The sequence below is a fragment of the Carcharodon carcharias genome, chromosome 9 (genome assembly GCF_017639515.1).
Source record: "Carcharodon carcharias isolate sCarCar2 chromosome 9, sCarCar2.pri, whole genome shotgun sequence".
In the NCBI taxonomy this organism is placed as follows: Eukaryota; Metazoa; Chordata; class Chondrichthyes; order Lamniformes; family Lamnidae; genus Carcharodon; species Carcharodon carcharias.
Genome location: NC_054475.1, coordinates 158,007,601 through 158,027,518, shown reverse-complemented (window position 1 = coordinate 158,027,518; position 19,918 = coordinate 158,007,601). Strand labels below are relative to the sequence as shown.

The 19,918-nt window shown below is 43.8% G+C and overlaps 1 protein-coding gene across 7 annotated transcripts in view; it reads left to right on the top strand.

The window, feature by feature from the left end:
• Window positions 1-19,918, top strand: part of si:zfos-2326c3.2 (mitogen-activated protein kinase kinase kinase kinase 4) — a 280,244-nt gene that overhangs the window by 253,162 nt on the left and 7,164 nt on the right. For 6 of the 7 annotated variants that reach the window (XM_041195370.1, XM_041195371.1, XM_041195368.1 and 3 more), the window contains 2 exons: window positions 7,574-7,723; window positions 14,092-14,251. In XM_041195370.1, the coding sequence (XP_041051304.1) occupies window positions 7,574-7,723; window positions 14,092-14,251 (310 nt within the window). The remainder of the gene's footprint in view (window positions 1-7,573; window positions 7,724-14,091; window positions 14,252-19,918) is intronic. The other variant, XM_041195369.1, reaches the window with a different exon arrangement.

Sequence of the window (19,918 nt, the reverse complement as noted above, 5' to 3'; positions counted from 1 at the left end):
GATTAACCAGTTCAATTTCCAAAGAGTTCCAGTGTCCTAAGAGTTAAGATGGGTGCACTAGGTTGACATGGCACTATATTACTTGGAAAAGTAAACTGCAGATTCATGCTCAGGATTCACTGCACGTCAATTGCTGGAGCAAAGCAGGTTACAGCAAGTCACTCACCCAGGAATCCCAGTTACTAACTTGGAGAAGCAATAATACAGGCCTGGGTCTCGTCAGCTACTTAGCTTCATCAATCAGTCTGCATCAATTGGCCAATAAGACTTGAAAGGTAATCTACCTGTGAGTGGGTGATGATGAACCTGGCAGTGCTGGGGATGTCACGTCAACTACGAATATGTGCCTGAAATTATTGGTGTCTGTTTACCCCTGGTCATGCTCACAGTGACTTGCCTGGGAATCTAGCAGTTGTACGTACTGAGACATATTGTGACTTTAGCGGGTGAATGCACATGCTTGGAAGAAATTCAGGGATTATTTTTATGGCAAATTGCATTAACGATGAAATACTGCTGTAAACATTTTCCATATAAAACCCATCTTACTTAACGTTCTCTCACAGCCACATGTCATATGTTCATGACCTACTTATTCAGCACACCATTCGCTTTGGTCCCTTGGTGTTCCATTTTTAGCTGCCCAGGATCCTGGAATATATTGGTTTTAGAAATGTCCCACTTTGACTCAATTAATTCCCTGGTTTATTTAGGTTAACAGTGGCAGTTGGCTGCTGAGAAGTGGAACAGAGTATGAGTAAAGAGGTGACCTTGAAATCTTTAAAACAATATCTATGTTCATCCAAATTCAAACAAAATAGCATTAAAACAGGCACAATGAAGCTAATGTATCTTATCTGTAAATCCAAGTCTTCATAAGAATAAGGCTCCAACATCACCAGAAAGTTTCCCTTCAACCACTTTGAAGTGAATACAATTAAAAATACAAATAAATGACACGTGTTGACATCCTGGAATTAAAATAAGAAAACACTGGAAGCACACAGGAGGTCAGTTAACATCCGGAGAGAGAAAAGGCAAATTCTAGCCCTTTACCAGAACTATAAACCTTTGTTCCAGATTTTGGACAGAGCGATGACCTGCTTTTCCTCTTTATGGACACTGATCGACCTGCTTAGTATTTGCAACATCATCTCTTGGTGTTTAACAACTTGGGAATGTAAGGAACAGGGTAGGCTATTTAACCCCTTGTGCCCATTCAAATAAATCATGGCTGAACTGCACCTCAGAACCAAATACCCACTTTATCTCCATATCCCTTCATACAAAAAGCTATCAACCTCGACCTTTACCCAAGAGGAAAGCTTCAAAGACAAAGCATTTGCAACGTCACTGCAAATAGCAACCACTGGGGTCCACGACTGTGGTGAGTTACGTATGTCTCAATGAACAAACATCAATTAATCCAAGAATGAATCAGTTACAGCCCACGATAAAGGTTCATTTCTGTGAAGTATGCAAATCCCAGTGCAAACATTTCCTTAGTGCCAGCAGAGTTTTTTTTTCTTTTTATCAAAGATAAATACCTTTGAGTGTGTGGCTGCTTCAAATAATAACTCTTGATTGGAGGTGTGCTGCATGCCGGGTGATGGCATAGTGATATTGTTGCTGGACTAGTATTCCAGAGACCCGGGGTAATGCCCTGGGGACCTGGGTTTGAATCCCACCACGGCAGATGGTGGAATTTGAATTCAATAAAAATCTGGAATTTAAAAGTCTAATGATGACAATGAAACCATTGTCGCTTGTTGTAAAAACCCATCTGGTTCACTATTGCCCTTCAGGGAAGGAAATCCGTTGTCCTTACTTGGTCTGGCCTACATGTGACTCCAGACCCACAACAATGTGGTTGACTCTTAAATGCCCTCTGAAATGGCCTAGCAAGCCACTCAGTTGTAACAAACGACTACAAAGTTACAAAAAAGGAATGAAACTGGACGGACCACCCGGCATTGACCTAGGCACCAGAAACGATAACAGCAATCGCAGCCCTGTTGACCCTTACTAACATTTGGCTAGTGCCAAAATTGGGAGAGCTGTCTCACAGACTAGTCAAACAGCAGCCTGACATTGTCATCCTCACGAATCATATCTTACACATAATGTCCCAGACTCCACCATCACCATCCCTGGGTATGTCGTGTCCCACCAGCAGAGGTGGTAGCCCAATGGTATACAGACAGGAGGGAGTTGCCCTGGGAGTCCTCAAATTTGACTCCCGGCCCCATGATTTCTCATGGCATCAGGTCAAACATGGGCAAGGAAACCTCTTGCTGATTATCACATACCAACCTCCCTCAGCTGATGAATCAATGTTTCTTCATGTTGAACACCACTTGGAGGAAGCACTTAGGGTGACAAGGGTGCAGAATGTTCTCTGGGTGGGGGACTTCATTGTTCATCACCAAGACTGGCTCAGCAGCACTGAGCTAGCCAAGTCCTAAATGACATAGCTGCTCAACTGGGTCTGCAGCAGGTGGTGAGGAAACCAACAAGCGGGAAAAACATACTTGATCTCATCCTCACCAATCTGCCTGCCACAGATGCAGCGGTCTACGACTCGGTAGGAGTGACCACCGCACAGCCATTGTGGAAATGAAGTCCTGCCTTCACGTTGAGGATACCCTCCATCATATTGTGTGGCACTACCACCATGCTGAATGAGATAGGTTTTGAACAGATCTGACAACTCAAGACTGGGCATCCATGAGGCGCTGTGGGTCATCAGCGGCAGCAAAGTTATACTCAAACACAATCTGTAACCTCATGGCCAGGTATATCCGCCACTCTACCATTACCACCAAGCCAGCGGATCAACCCTTGTTCAATGAAGAGTGCAGGAGGGCATGCCAGGACGTCAACCATTTCAGCTCCAGGGCATCACTGCAGGAGCTCCTCAGGGTAGTGTCCTAGGCCCAACCATCTTCAGCTGCTTCATCAATGACCTTCCTTCCATCATAAGGTCAGAAGTGAGGATGTTCGCTGATGATTGCACAATGTTCAGCATCATTCGCGACTCCTCAGATACTGAAGTAGTCAAATGCAGCAAGACCTGGACAATAGCCAGACTTGGGCTGACAAGTGACAAGTAGTATTCATGTCACAGGCAATGACCATCTCCAACAAGAGAGAATCCAACCATTGCCCTTTGACATTCAATGGAATTACCTTCACTTAATTCCCCACAATCAACATCCTGGAGTTACCATTGACCAGAAACTGAACTGGATGAGCCATATAAATTCTGTGGCTACAAGAGCAGGTCAGAGGCCAGGAATCCTGCGATGAGTAGCTCACCTCCTGAATCCCCAAACCTGTCCACCATCCACAAGGCACAAGTCAGGAGTGTGATGGAATGCTCCCCACTTGCCTGGATGAGTGCAGCCCCCACAGCATTCAAAAAGCTTGACACCATCCTGGGCAAAGCAGCCTGCTTGATTGGCACCACATCCACAAACATTCATTCCCCCCACAACTGACGCACACTAGCTGCAGTGTGTACCATCTACAAGATGCACTGCAGAAATACACCAAGGCTCCTTAGACAGCATCTTCCAAACCCATGACCACTACCATCTAGAAGGACAAGGGCAGCAGATAGATGGGAACACCACCACCTGGAAGTTCCCCTCCAAGTCACTCACCATCCTGACTTGGAAATATACCGCCATTCCTTCACTGTCGCTGGGTCAAAATCCTGGAACTCCTTTCCTAACAGCACTATGGGTGTACCTACACCACATAGACTGCAGTGCTTCAATAAGGCAGCTCACCACCACCTTCTCAAGGGCAGCTAGGGGTGGACAATAATTGTTGGCCCAGCCAGCGAAGCCCACATCCTGTGAATGAATTAAAAAAGAATACCTTTGAGCGTATGGCTGCTTTAAATGATAACTTTAGGTTGGAGGTATGCTGTATGCTAGACCCTATGACCAGAAGGTTTAATACCTGGTATATTGTTTGGTGTTGATGCCCTTACATGGACTAGAGGCATTTATTGAGAGGTTTTTTTTATCTCCATGTGATTTAAGGCAGAAAATTGGAGCCACAGTGTTACAGCCCTATCTCCAGTGCTACTGTCTTGCAAACTCCAGGAAATAAAGATTAATCTCATAAATATTGTTCCTGACAACCCAGGCAAAATATCGATGGCATTTAAAACAAAATGTGGGTTTTCTTTTTCATTTTCTTGAAACACTTATTAGTTTCTTGATTATGAAAAATATGAAGATGGGGGAGAAATGTTGAGTAGGTGAGGTGGTTGGTCATGTGACAAAATTTCCAAGCGTATATCCAACCAGAATTGGCAACTCTAAGTGCCCTGCTCTCAGCTAATGAGGGTTTATCTTGTGACCCGCTCACAGCCAAAATTACTGCACATTGGTGCAACAAGAAGCATGATTTGCATTTATATAGCGCCTTTAACTTAGTTAAATGTCCCAAGCCACTCCACAGGAGCCTTAAAGTTTGACATCAAGCCACATAAGAAAATATCTGGACTGATGACCAAAAACATGGTCAAAGTGGTAGGTTTTAAGGTCTTAAAAGTGGAAAGAGAGGTAGAAAGACGGAGAGGTTTAGGAGGCACTTCATGAGACACGGCCAACAATGGTGAAGTGAAGAAAATCAAGGATGCAGAAGAGGCCAGAACTGGAGAAGGACAGAGATGTTGAAGGACTGCAGGGCTGAAGGAGGCTGGGAAGTGATGAGGCCATGGGGATCTTTGCAAACGAGGATGAGAATTTTAAAATTGATGCGTTCTGGACCAGGAGCCAGCATAGGTTAGTGAGCACAGGGGTGACAGGTGAACAAGACTTGCAGCAGGTTAGAATGCAGGCAGCAAATTTTTGGATGAGCTCAAGTTTTTGTTAGTTAGAAAATATGCAGTATGTTCACAGAAGTGAGAAGAAACACACCCAGAGTATTCAGAAATAACTGGTAATCTGACGTGGTATTGTACTTGGAAAGTCAGGACACACTGTTCCCACAAACTCCACTCATAATATTGTAGGGATAGTGATGGGAATTCAGGATCATATGAAGCTCCACCAAGTGGTAGATGTTTCTGGCTGTGGAAATGGCAGGAATGTGACGCCCAGTTTAAGGAGCGTGTGATATTCATAGCAGATTTAATAAGCTGTACACAAACAGGAGAACTTATTGATAATCCTGTAGAGCAATTTGCTGGCAATACTGCCAGATGTAGTTGACTGATCACCGTTGAATGTCCTGTGGGCCTTTGATTGCATAACTCAGTCGCAATTACCTTGCGAGTGTAACGCCCACTCACACATGGACCCTTCAGGCTGTTAGAGCCCCAGCTATCTCTGAGATGAGTCATAGATTGTTATACTGCAACATTTACATAAACCAACAAAATTCCATAATGTATGGTCTAAACCAAAGGAGAGAGAAAAATATCTCAAAAGTGTATATCCAGTTGAGCAGTGCCACATTAAGGAGCATTGTCATTATATTGAGAAATAATTTATAACATTCCAAATAGATTGGCTCACATTGAAAATTAAAATCAGCAAAAATGCTTCACGTTTTGATGTATGCATTATTTAGAAGTTGACGCTGAATTTTTAAGTATGTATTCTGGGTTTTAATTCTGCCTTCTTGAGGATTCTCAATTTTAGCTCTTCACCACTAGTGGCTGTCCCTTTATCTGCTATGGCCTGAAGCTCTGGAATTCTTTCCACAACACCCTCTGCTTCTCTGCCTTTTTCTCCCCCTTCAAGATGCTCCTTAATACCTGCCTCTCTGACCAAGTTTTTGGTCATCTGCTTTAATATCACCTATTGTAGCCCAGTTTTTGATTTTGCTTTCTAATGCTCCTGTAAAGCACCTTGCCATGTAAGGTACTATATGAATGTAAGTTATTGTTGTAGTTGTTGTTTTGATTGCTCGCTCGACTCAGTGGTAGCACTTGTTCATAAAATTGGGGTTTAAATTCCACAGCCCAGGACTCAGCACCAAATCTATGCTGACACTTGCAGTACAGCACAGAGGGAGTGCTGCACTACTGGTGATGCCGTCTTTCAGATGAGACGTTAAACCCAGGCTCCCTCTGCCTATTCAGAGGAATGGAAAGGATCCCATGGCTATATTCAAAGAAGAGTAGTTTATTCCTGTGCTATCCTGGTGAACATTTTCCCTCAACCAAAATGTAGTCAATCTGGTCATTATTTCAGTCACGGACAATCTGGACATTATTTAATTGCTGCTTAGTGATTGCTGTGTTGCCATGACAGGGCAACAGTGACCCGCAACACTTTGAAAGTATTTCATTGGCTGTGAGGTGTTTTAGAACGCCCCGAGCAAGTTCTTTCCTTATACTTAGTTCATGAGAAACCTTCTTTGTGGGAGTGGGGGTGGGGGTGCAAGGTGATGCAGAAGTAAAGAGAAAAGTAAAAGAATTCTCGCCTGGTTGGACATAATTAGATAGATTTTTTTTTTAATTTTCTGCACATTGTTTAGTAACTGGATATTCTTTGTGTTATGAAAATAAGGTTGTCTCACATGAGGCATGACTCCCTTAACATAGCAGAGGGAAGACATACAAATGCATTAAGCATTAAATCAGTAATGTCTTTTTTCTAAGTCATTTCTAAGCAAAGGTTGTGCTTAGGAGGAAGATGAAAGAGTCAACAATGTGTTATTTTTTATCAGTGCCATGTTTCATCTTTGCCCCTTTCCCCTGAACGTACTGACTCTTTGTTGCGTGTCAACATGATAACTACCCTCTCCAAGAGCTTATTATCCAAAAGTGAGTGTTGACAGGTTGTTCAATAATGGGGGTGTTGTAGAGTCCAATTCTGACTTTCTCCGACACTCACACTGGCACTAACACCATGCCTCAGATGCAGAGCCCTTCCAGTCCCCTGTAGGCCGTGCTGGCTGAGATCAGTTAATCCTGCATGGACAGGGGAAGCCAAACTTGGGATCTCCCAAACCCAACTGGTTCAGGCAGCGATTGGGAAAAACCTGCAGTGCCATTGGGGCCAGCATCTTTTGCCACTTTATCCTCATCGTCGGTGAGCCTGGACACAAGTTAGGAGCAGACTGGCTGCCGGTCTTATTGAAAAAAAAAGAGGTGAACCTGGGGTAACCTATTCAGATATGAAAGCTCTTAAATTTAGGCTGGAGGCCGTGAGGAACCAGACTGTCTTACAACAACAACTTACATTCATATAGCACCTTTAACGTAATACAAGGTCCCAAGGAGCATTATAAAACAAAGTATGGCACCGAGCCACACCAGGAGATGGATGCCCAAAAGCTTAATCAAAAAAGATAAGTTTTAAGGAGTGTTTTAAAGGAGGAAAGTGAGGTAGAAAGCAGAGAGGTGTAGGGAGGGAATCCCAGAGATTACTGGGAATATGTTACACATATTGATGTATCTTTAATGGGAGCGTCTTTTCAATTCTCAGATGTGCTGACAAAGGCTAATATGTTGTTAGTTTTCTCGCTATTTCAGGCTGTTGAACTGCAGTAATACTGACATATTGGGTCACTAAATATACTTTGGCTATGTTTTCTCTCGTAGTCTTTTACGTCTCTCTCGCATAAGCCGCTGTCAGTGGACCTGACGGTTGAGGAAGGTCAGAGGTTAAAGGCAATCTATGGGTCCACTTCAGGTTTTCATGCCATTGATGTTGACTCAGGAACTGTTTATGACATCTACCTGCCAACTCACGTAAGTGCTTCTCCCCAGTTACTGGTCCCGGTCCAGTGAAGGGTCTTGAATTAAGATTCGGTACTGACGCAGCTGGGAAATCCCATCAGAGGCAAGAAATCTCTACTCGTGCGCTGAATCTACATTGCCGGTCCTAGCTCATAAGGTCAATCAGCTCCTTGGCGAATTCTATAGGGATTTGAGCAAAGTACCACACACACTACTTTATTTAAATGTGTATTGTGCCTACTTTTCGGTAGGAAAAACAAGGAGAGACAATTAATACCTGCTAAATGGTTCAATTGTAAAGAGGGTGCCAGAAGAGATGTGCTTTTGCGCAAATCTTTGAAGGGGACAGCGCAAGCTGACAATGCAATTAATAGTGCATTTGGGATAGTGGGCTTTATACATATAGGCCAGGAAATTATGCTAAGTCTTTATAAAATATCAGTTTGGCCTCAGCTGGTATATTGTGTCCTATTCTGGGCATCACACTTTAGGAAGGATGTGAAGGATTTGGAGAGGGTACAGAGGAAATTTACCAGAACAGTTTAAGGGATGAGGGATTACAATTATATGGATAGACTGGAAAAGCGGGAGTTATTCTTCTTAAAGCAGAGAAGGTTAAAAGGAGATTCAATAAAGGTGCTGAAAATCATTTAGGGTTTGGATGGAGTAAATAAAAAGAGAATCTGTATCGAATGGCTGAAGAGTCAATAGAAAGGGGACACAGATGTAAGGTGATTGGCATTACAAGCAGAGACGACGTGAGGAAAAGATTCTTTACAGGAGTGGTTAGGATTCAGAATGACTGCCTGATAGACTGGTCGATATAGGTTCAATAATAACCTTCAAAAGGGAATTGGGCAAATACTTGAAGGAGAAAAAGTTGCAAGGCTCTTGCTAGGGATGACAGCAGAGTGGGACTAACTAGAATTGGTCATCAAAAGAATCAGCACACATTCAAGGGGCTGAATGGCCTTCTTTTATGGTGTCCTTTTTTCAAGGTAAGATGTCAATTTATGATAACGAATGCAGGTCCTCATGAAAGTCATTTTTATGCAGGTACTATTCTAACCAGGAATACCTCACTATTAATGGACAGTCCGGGAGTTATGTATTTTTTACATTATAGTTAGGTGCTCAATGCAATCAGTGACTTAGTTCACTTCTCTTTTAATTTTCTTCCTTCCCTCTAGCACTTTTTATGGATCTCAGTTAAGTCAAAATCAGTAAACTTGATGCTTTGCTGAAGTGACAGTTCATGTGTGAAATTAGAGCAAGAGTACTGAAGAGCTACTTGACAATGGGGAAACTTCATGTCCTCGTTCAACGCGCCTAAGGGCACGCTATTCAACAGCATCTAGGAAATGTCGACCAGCAGTAAAAAAAAAATCATAGTGGAGAATGGCCTTATAGTGTTTACATTAACTGCTTAGTGATGTGAGTTCCGATTTGACCCTGGCAGTTTGAGAATTTGGATTCAGTTTTAGAAAATCTTGAAATTAAAAGCCGGTATCAGTGACAGTGACTACGGTGCTGTTGTTTTTGCAGTGGTTCACTGGTTCACTGGTGCCTTTCAGGGAAAGAAACCTGCCATCGTTCCTGTTCTGACCTATATGTGCCTGCAGTCCTACTTCAATGTGATGGACTTTTGACTGACTACTGAATTATCCCGGCCAGTCACTGAGCCATATCAAACCTCTCCTACATAATAAATTTCAGCCTTGCCAATGACATCCACGTCCTAAGGATGAAAGGTTGAATTGAAACCCTGTCTGGCATTTTTCTTCTCCGTTTGTGGTTTTTCTACCACTGCTTAGCCCAGCTTGGCTAGCTTATTGAAAATCAGACTTCGGCAGTGAACCTTGCAGTAAGTTTAAAAAAAAACAGTATTAGTGACTATATTATGCTGGCAAGACTAGAACTGACTACTGGTGATAATAATGGGCCAATGTTTACTCATCCATGTGGCATTTCTCTGCTCATTACTTTATCTTAAACGGGTTAACCTCTCATTGAAATAGTGACAGAGGAATGTCACACGATCCATTAAGCTTTGGCTTTATTTACTTGCCAACTGAAGATCTTAACTTTTTGCACCTTATGTGCTCAGTAACAATCAATGTTAACTACTGAACACAAGTAACTGCTTATACTTCACTTCCTTATAACAAGTTGTGATGCTCTTAATGCTTTGCAATGTACTCAAAAGATGCTTCACTGAATTTGTTGAAGGTTTGTCCCTTCCTGTCACTGAGCACTATAGGAGGTGAGAATTTGACTCACTCACACATCTGCCATATAATTAAGTTTCTTTAACACATCAGCACGCAGCTCCCAAACAGCATGTGGTAGCCAGAGCTGTGTTTTAGAATCTCTGCGCTCTACACAACTCCCGCTCACATATTATTACTATTTCATCTTCCCAAACCCCCTCCCCCACCCATTCCCCTAACCCAATCCTGCACAATACCTGTCCCAAATAGGCCATTCAGTCCCTTCCATCTGTCCTGCCATTTAATTTGACCGTGGCTGACCTGCATCTTAACTCTATCCACTTTGGTTCTAGAACCCTCAACACCCTTACATAATCTTTGTGGGAAGATGGTGGTGTAATGATAATGTCACAGGGCTAGTGATCTAGAGACCCAGGTAATGGTCTGGGGTCATGGGTTCAAAACCAAACACAGCGGCTGGTGGAATTTGAAGTTAATTAATAAATCTGGAGTGATAATGCTCGTCTCAGTTATGGTGGCCACGGGCTGAATTTTATGTTGATCAGGCGGGCGTGAGCTCGACCCGATTGGGCGTGAAATCGGGTGGGATGACGTCTTGCGGGCGTCCCAATGTCATCGCGCAATCGCGCGATATTTCACTCGGCGGATGGGCGCAAAAGTCGGAAGCGCCCGCCAACAATTAGGAGGGCAGTTAAGCCCATTAATGGCTCAATTGTCTGCTATTTTCCATCGCCCGTTGGGGGGACGGGCGCATCAGCCAGGCAGCCTCTACATTTTTTCATGAAACCTCACCTAAGGGCCGGAGGTTTCTGTTATGAAATAAATTAAAAATAAACATCTGCAGGCAGCATTTTTATCACCTTTATTTTCAGGCGCTTGATTGACGTTCTCAGACATTTTATTTCTCTGATTTTTAAAAACTTTACTGGGACATTTTTGGGTCTGCAGTTCCCTGAGGCTGCTCAGGGAACTTTCTTTCAGTGCTTGCCCATGCCCGGGTTGACGTCACCACCCACCCTCCTCCTGCACCCCCACTTCACACACACACCACCCCCGCCCCAAGCCCCCCCCCCCCCACCCCCCCACCCCAACCCACCCACCACCACCACCACCACCACCACCCTGGCAGCGCTGAGCTTTTCAGTGTGTGCTTCACGCTGGCTGGCCGTCGGGGATCGATCGCGGGGGGTGGTCTGTTTCCCAGCCGACCCTGGGCCTGCCCACTCGCCGAGCTATAAATTCAGGCCCATGACAACTATTCTTGTAAAAAAAAAAACCCATCTGGTTCACTGCTGTCCCTTTAGGGTAGGAAATCTGCCATCCTTACCTGGTCTGGCCTACAGCAATGTGGTTGACACTTAACTGCCCTCTGAAGTGGCCTGACTGTGAGCCACTGAGGTCAAGGGCAATTCGGGATGGGCAACAAATGCAGGCCTTGTTAGCGTCACCCACATCCCATGAAAGAATAAAGAAAAAGATAGCAAAAATCTACCATTCTTTGTTTATAGATGTCCAGTTGGCCTTCCAGCCTCAATAGCTTCTCGAGGGTTTTTGACTATCCCTTTTGTGCTGAAGGACTTCCTGGTATCACTCCTGAGTTCATCAAAATGGCTTGCTCCTTTCCAGTACCATTTCCTACACTTCCAGTAGCACTTACGTGCTGTAGACTGGGAAATACAGCTCATGGCCACCTCCCCCCACCAGTTAGTGTGGGAACAACCAGTCAGTAACTCTCTCACAATCCAGATAGATTGGAGATGAATGTGTCTGAAGTTCCTGGCATGAGTTTGCGTCCAGTATCTTCCATCACCCAAACAAGAAAATAACAATCTTAACAAACCTCCCAATCCTTCATTTTTCTCCAATAGCTAATCTATCCAGTGCAAGAATTAGAAAGTGCATTAAACTGTTTTAAATGACCTTTGAAGTCAAGGAATGAGTCATAGCTGACATTAGTCAGTGAAAGTTTGATGTATTTGTCTGACATTTTTGTCCACTATTTTAACAGAATTCTCCCATTTTAAAATAAACATTCAGAGACATTTCATATAATAAGCTTTTATCCACAAATGTCACTAACAGTTATTCCTAGCTTCTTTCTGCAGGTGTAAAACGACATTTTTCAAAATCGGCTTCTTTCTCCGTAGTATTGTAAATAAAAGTAACAATTATAACAGATAGCTTTAATTCAGCAACTTTGAATTAAGCAGAATAGACAACAACAGCTTGCCATTATATAGCACCTTTAATGTATTAAAATGTCCTAAGGCAATTCACAGGAGAGTTAGCAGACATAATTTGACACCGAGCCACATAAGGAGATACTCTAGGTGGGAAAAATGTAGTTTTAAGAAGTCTCTTAAAAGAGGAGAGTGAGGCAGAGAGGCCGAGAAGTCTAAGGAGGGAACCCTAGAGTTTAAACAGTACTTGATGCTGCCTTTAAATAAATGTTGCTGTTCTGCTGCAGGAAGTTGATTTTCCTTACGCTGAGGTTGAATGGCACACTATTCACTAGGAATTGATTCTGAGAAAGACACTCATCAATAACTTTCAATTATCCAGTAATTGTCCATTTCACAGAGCATGAACAGGCCTTTCAACCCTTCAAGCCTCTTCTGGCATTCAATTAAATCATTGCTGATCTTCTCTTCAAAGCCATTGACCCACCTTTGCATCGTATTCCTTGAAATCCTTAACTCTGTCAGCCTTGGCTCAGCTGGTAGCACTGTCACAATGAGTCATATGGTTGTGGGTTCAAGTCCCATTCAAGAGACTAGAGCACATATCCCAGACTGATACTCCAATGAAGTACTGAGGGAACACTGTACTGTCAGAGGTGCTGTCTTCAGCTGAGGTGTCAAACTGAGGCCCCGTCTTCCCTCTTAGACATAAAAGATCCCTTGGCACTACTTAGACAGGAAGTTCTTGCCAGTGTCTTGATCAATATTTATCTCTCAACTACTGTCAGTAAAACAGATTATCTGCTCATTATCACATTGCTGTTTGCAGGATCTTACTGTGTGCAAATTGGCTGTTGTGTTTCCTGCATTACAACAGTGACTGCATTGGCTGTAAAGCACTTTGAGTTGTCCTGAGGTTGTGAAAGGTGCCATATGAATGCAAAACTTTTGTTCTTTTCTATCTAAATAAAACAGCCCCAGTTGACCCAGCATTCACAGCCTTTAGGGGGGAAGAGAGTTCTAAATTTCTGACTAACCTCCTCGCGACCAAAGTGCCTCCTGACTTTACTCCTGAGTGGCTGAGCTCTAATTTCAGGATTCTGTCCCATTCGCTGCATGTTGTGGGAATTCTCCATAAAGGATGATAAATGAGAGGTTTTCATTGCTTCAGATGAAAACATTGATTTCGCCATACGGAGTAAGCAAGGGAGAAAGTTTGCACTGATACCAGACAACCTGGTACGCTGCTTGTCCTGCACACCGCACACTGAATGAAACAGTTAACTTTCCCCATGCATACCAGGCACAGATTGTGCAGCACGGTAGGCTGAGGCAGAATGATGAGTTGATCTGTCCTCCTTATTACCACAGTCCCAGCTTTGTGGGCTGGCTGCTTTATGAGTCTCTAAAAATAAAGCACCCCCTCGGTGCCTTTGATGTTGCATAGCATGCAGCTTGTGGGGCCTGCTCTAGTGACAGGGTATCTTGTTTTGGGAATCACCTGATGGAGAGCAAGCCTTTATTAAGCTGGCTTGCTGTCAAGTGTTCCAGTTTTGTTTGAAGGGCTCAACGATTGAAATTCAGATACTCTCCTGCCTTCATCGCGATTACCTCATGAGAATAACAAGGCAGCGGATGAAAATTGCTCTCCGACTGTGGATGCCTGTTCTGATGTTGAGGATAGTAGTAGCTGAAAAATGGGCTCCTCTCGTCAGCTTAAACACGTACAGCCTGGCAAGTAGAGAAAAAGAAATTGGGTCTGTCTACAATTCTGTTTGCTGCAAATGAGACATTTTTTTTTTAAAGTAACAAATACGATGCTTCACTATTGTAACATTCTTGTGAATCCTGATTCCTAAAATGTTCTGGTACTCTCCTGTGTGACCAATGTGTTTTTAGCATTAGTGCATTTGCTGTGGAGTAGTTTTTCTGACTAAATAGTAATGTTTTCACGTGAACCTTCATTCAGATTCAGGGCAGCATTCATCCGCATGCAATTATTATCCTTCCGAACACTAATGGAATGGAGCTGTTGGTTTGCTACGAGGACGAAGGGGTCTACATAAATACCTATGGTCGGATCACCAAGGAGATGGTCGTGCAGTGGGGGGAGATGCCCACCTCGATTGGTATGTGTACACTTTCCAGCTCTGTGACAGCAAAGTGCTTCATTTCCTGGCTCCAGTGCCACCTTCTTTCTCAACATGTTTCTCTCTCGAAAGTCACTTGCTGATTTGTGCGAGGGGACTTCAGCTGAATCCAACTGTATACCCTGGCCTTGTACGCATCCACAGGTTAGCTTCCGTCCCCATACCCAGCGGCAGGCTGAGTTATATATTTTTGTTTAAGCTCTCACACGCCGTTGAATATTTGGGAATTTTCTGCGGACGGGTTCAGTTTCTCACTCGGCAGGTTTCTCCTGAAGTAAACTTCTGACGTGACAAAAAAAATCCACAAATTCAGGTGCTGCGTGATTTTTTTTTTTGGTGGAGCTGTAATGCACCCCTCCGCATGTTATGTTTATGATTTTAAATCAGCGCCCCCTTTTTTTGAAGAAAGAGCAATATACTGCGGATGCTGTAAATCCAAGTCAAAGCAGAAAATGCTGGTAAAGGCTCGGCAAGTCCCCAGGCCTCTGTGCAGAGAGATACAGAGGAGCCTTTCTGGTGAAAGGTTGATGACCTGAAACATTAGCCCTGATGTTGATGGGACCGCACTTTTGGAACAGCGGTGGGTGGGGTCTGGGGGGGGGGCTGTAGTTTTGAACTACAAGATGCCTTTTTAAAGAAAAAAAACCTATGCAGGTTTCCCACCAGATAGGCAGCCTGATTGTCAGGCTAGTTTACCTGTCAGGCAGGAAATGCGGCAGCTCAGGAGCAAGTAGACAGGCAGACAGAGACTGTGGTGGGGATTGGGAGTTTGGAATAGGAGAGATTTCACCGAGCATGGAGCTGGAAGCAGGTTAGCTTGTTAGACTTGGGGGAAGCTCTCTTCCTCCTCTTGACCCACAAGCAATGCAGTAAAGGCACTTCCCTCATGGAAGTGGGAAGGTTCAAGATGGGCTGGGATCAGATTTGAAATTTTTAAAGTTTTAACTTATCACACAACCCAAACCCACTGTTCGTAGTTGTTTAAATTATCCTATTTGAATCTGTTTCTCTCCACCCAAATGCTGGCTGACTTGCTGAGTGTTTTCCAGCGTTTCCAGTTTGTATTGTTGTTTTACAAGATAGTTTCATTTATTTTACTTTTTTATACTGTAACTATAAACTGCAAAGGAATATGAGCCCAATTAGACAGATTTGAGACTCTCGCTCCATACTTGCTCATTTTGCCACTGACCACTGTCCCACTCACAATTTATCACGTAGTTTATCATATGTGCACTAACCCAGCTGCTTATCCCATCGAACCAGCTGTGATAACCTTAGACAAAAGCAGCTGTCAGTTTAGGTAACGGAAAGAAATAATTGCATTTATATGACACATATCATAACCTCAGGAGGTCCCAAAGCACTTTAGAGCCAATGAAGTATTTTCTAAAGTGTAGCCACTGCAACAATGTAAGAAATGCTGCAACCAATTTGCACACAGCAAGCTCCCGTAAACAGCAATGTGAAAATGAGCAGATAGGCCGTGATGTTCATTCAGGGATCAATATTGGCCAAGAGAACTCCTCTGCTCTCCTTTGAATAGTTCCATGGGATCTTTTACAACCACTTGAGAGGGCAGATGGAGCCTCATTTTAACGTCTCAGCCGAAAAATGGCACCTTTGACTGTGCAGCACTCCCTCAGTATATGCACTGGAAATGCCCAACTTTCTGAGATGGAGCTTGAGCCCTCAGCATTCTGACACAGAGCTGAGAGCACTACCCATTAGCCAAGGCCGACACTAATTGGTGTCTGTAAAGGCCAGCTCAGGATTCCTGTTGTATCAAGACCAACGAGCTTGAGAAAACAGAGATCAAGAGCCTGGGCATCAAACTGTTTGCTTTAATTTTTGACTGAAAGCAAAATCACCTCACAAAAGTTTAAGGTTTACTTTCTTGAAGATATATTGCAGCTGACTCATTAGTTTCCATGTGTTCACTGGATTCAGTTGACTACATGTTCACCTGTGAGTCAGAAAACTTCATTCATCGCCCTGTTGCTTGCTTAGCTTTTTCCACTAGATCCTGTGGTGCAGTTTTAAATGGGGATAAGCAGCTGGTGAACAAAGATACATAACCTGGGTTTAGTGCACAAATGATTCTTTGGTGATGCGTTGTGAGTGGGACAGTGCCCATTGGCGAGATGACCAATTATGGGACAAGAGTCTTGAATCTGTCCGATTGGGCTCAGATTCCTTTGCTGCATTTTCACTATAGTACAAAACAGTAAAATAAATGAAGCTATCTTGTTAAACGACAATACAAGCAGAAATTGCTGTAATATGTGCAGCAGGTCAGTCAGAATCTGCGTAGGGAGAAACAGGCGTCAACTCATTAAATCAGATTCCGTCGAGCTTGCTCGTTCACTCATTATAACCGTGAACAGGCAGTGGATGTGGGCCAGGATTTTTTGGTCCCACCCAGGGCAGGAATTGTCATGGACGGGGTAGAAAATGTGACAGACCAGCTAAAGGTCCGTTGACTTCAAGCAGGAATTTCCGGGTCCCAGCAGGACTGGAAACTCCCGGCCTTTGTGTCTTGGTCAACTTTCACCCTTCGACCTGAAAATACATTAACCCATTAACTACAGCATTTCGCCTGTAGTTTTTGAGCCATTTCTGTGTTTGCCTACATTGCAACAGTGACTGTACTTCAGAAGTAATTCACTGGCTGTGAAATGCTTTGAGATGTTCACCAAAAACAACTTGCATTTTTATAGCATCCTGAATGTGGTTAAATGTCCCAAAGGGCATCACAGGAGTATTATCAAACATAATTTGACACCGTGCCCCATACGGAGATATTAGGGCAGACGACCAAAAGCTGAGTCAAAGAGGTAGGTTTTACGGAGCACCTTGAAGGAAAGAGAAAGGTAGAGCAGGGAGGGAATTCCAGCGTTTGGGATCTAGGGGCTGAAGGCACAACTGCCAATGGTGGAGCCATCCTACATTTGGAAAAGGTGCTCTATAAATGTAAATGCATCCTTTCTTTCTTATTCCCTTATCCTCTCATTGCAATACCACATAAACATACATAATTAAAAGTTAAAGATTCTGAAGGGGTTTGACAGCGTAGGCACTGAGAGAAAAGATAAAAGCAAAATACTGTGGATGCTGGAAGTCTAAAACAAAAACAAAAATTGCTGGAAAAACTCAGCAGGTCTGACAGCATCCGTGGAGAGAAAGACAGAGCTAACGCCTCGAATCCGTGTGAGTCCGAAGAAGAGTCATACGGACTCGAGGCGCTGACTCTGCCTTTCTCTCCATGGATGCTGTCAGACCTGCTGAGTTTTTTTAGACACTGAGAGGTTGTTTCCCCTAGCTGGGGAATCTGGAATACAGGGGCACAGTCTCTAGGTAAGGGGTCAATCGTTTAGGACTGAGATGAGGAGGAAGTTCTTCAATCGAGGATTGTGAATCTTTGGAATTCACTACTCCAGAGGGTTGTAGATGCTCCATCATACGATATATTTAAAGCTGATAGAGACAGAATTTTGTTGTCTCAGAGGACCAAGGGATATGGGGAGTGGGCGGGAAAGTGGAGTTAAAGCCTGAGGTCAGTCATGATCACATTCAATGGTGGAGCTGGCTCGATGGACCACATGGCCTACTCTTGCTCCTACTCCTTGTGATCTTATCGCAGAAATTTTCCAGCACAGAAGGAGGCTATTTGGCCCATCATGTCTGTGCCAGCTCTCCACAGTAGCAATTTACAAAGTGCCACTCCCCTTCCTTTTTCCCTGTAGCCCTGCACGCATTATTTTCAGTGTGTTCACACAAAGCTGGTTGATTAACAATTATCATATTTTGCTATAGCCTTCTTTTCATGTGCCCTAATGTCTTACTGCTTGTAAGAATCCCTCTGACCCAGAAATATTGTGCTTCAGTTTTACTTCTGTTTAGAACCATAGAGCACAGAAGGAGACTATTCAGCCCATCATGTCTGTGCTGCCTCTTTGAAACAGCTATCCAATTAATCCCGCTCCCACCAGCTCTTTCCCTGTAGCCCAGTGAATGTTTGCCTCTCAAGCGTATATCAGATTCCAATTTGAAAGCTATTATTGAATCTGTTTGCACTGCTCCTTTCAGGCAGTGTATCCCAGATCATCATAACTCACGGTGTAAATTGTGGTTGATGAAGTTAGGCAATGACACAGTTGGCATGGCAACGTTTGATGCACTTTGAGGAAAAGCAGCAGTTGTAGGGAGGAACAACATTCTGATACTGAAAATTCTGATGCAGAACTAACTCTGTGGCTTATTGTTCCTTTGATTTATTTCATTTCATTTCTTCCGTCTGTCTTCTCTTTATCAGTGGGAATTCTCAGTCTTACCGACTCTCAAGAATCTATCTTGGGAATCAAATTTTAGCTCTTTTATTGTTTCCAATTTTAACTGTTGAAATTTCTAGCCAAACCCTGTTCACCCATAGGTTTTTTTAAAATTCATTCTCAAGATGTAGCTGATGATGGTATTAATTGGCCATCCCTAGTTACCCCTGGTGGTTGGTATAATTGAATGGCTTGCTAGGTCACTTCTGAGGATAGTTAAAAGTCAGTGTAGGGTTTAGAATCAGAGTCACATATTGGCCAGACCGGGTTAGGGTGCAGATTTCCTTCCCTAAAGGGCATTATGTGCCCATTTGAATTTTTTAAAGTATGCCACTGATTACCTCACAAAAGCCAAATACTGCAGATGCTGGAAATCTGAAATAAAAACATAAAGTGATGGAAACCCTCAGCAGGTCAGTCAACATCCGTGGAGAGAGAAAGGGCAGTGAAGACCACCAGGGTAATTTTATCCCCACTGCCTGTTGAGTGAGTAGGACAGTGTTGGAGAGGGAGGTTAAATTGTTCAAATGGAAACTTTGACCCCAACTTAATGCAAACTGGACATAGTTTGCGGGCCCGATCCAATCTCCAGTGGTCGGGGAGACGATCCCCGCCAGAGAAACAGGCCCCACCGCCATTTTATGTGGGCGGGGCCAATTAAGGGCCGCCCAGCGTGACGCCCAGCGGGAAGTGCTATGCGCTCCCTGTGCGGGCGGTGGCGGGGGGGGTGGTGGGTATTCCCCAAAAGCGAGAGTGCGCTCTTTCGCACGTGCGCATGAAAGAGTGCACATCTCCCTGAGGCTAAGTGCTGCCTCAAGGAGATCACTGACACTTTTAAAAAGATTAAAATAGAAATTTTAAAAAATTCCCTGACATGTCCCCCTTATGTGACAGTGTTCATAAATTACAGTAAACTTTATTAAACTGTTTAAAACCCTACATGAAACCTCTTCCCACCTGTGGATGAGGTTTCATGTTTTTTCTATTCCCCGCTGAGGCTCCTGGCCTGTCCGCAGCCTTAAGGTCCTTTAATTGTTTAAATGATCCTGTCAATGGCCTCAATTGGCCATTGACAGGTCAGCAGGCCCGCAGCTCATTTCGTTGCGCCCCCGCTTACCTGAAAATTTAAATGGGGCAGGATGACATCGGGGGTCCCCCCCCCGACAACATCCTGCGTCATTTTATACGTTGGCGAGAGGGCCCCGCCCCCAGCTCACCAACGGCAAAATTCTGCCCAAAGAGTTAATGTTTCAGGTTGGTGATCTACTCCTATGACTTGACCTCATTTGAAATTTTTGGCTCCATTTCCTGGCCA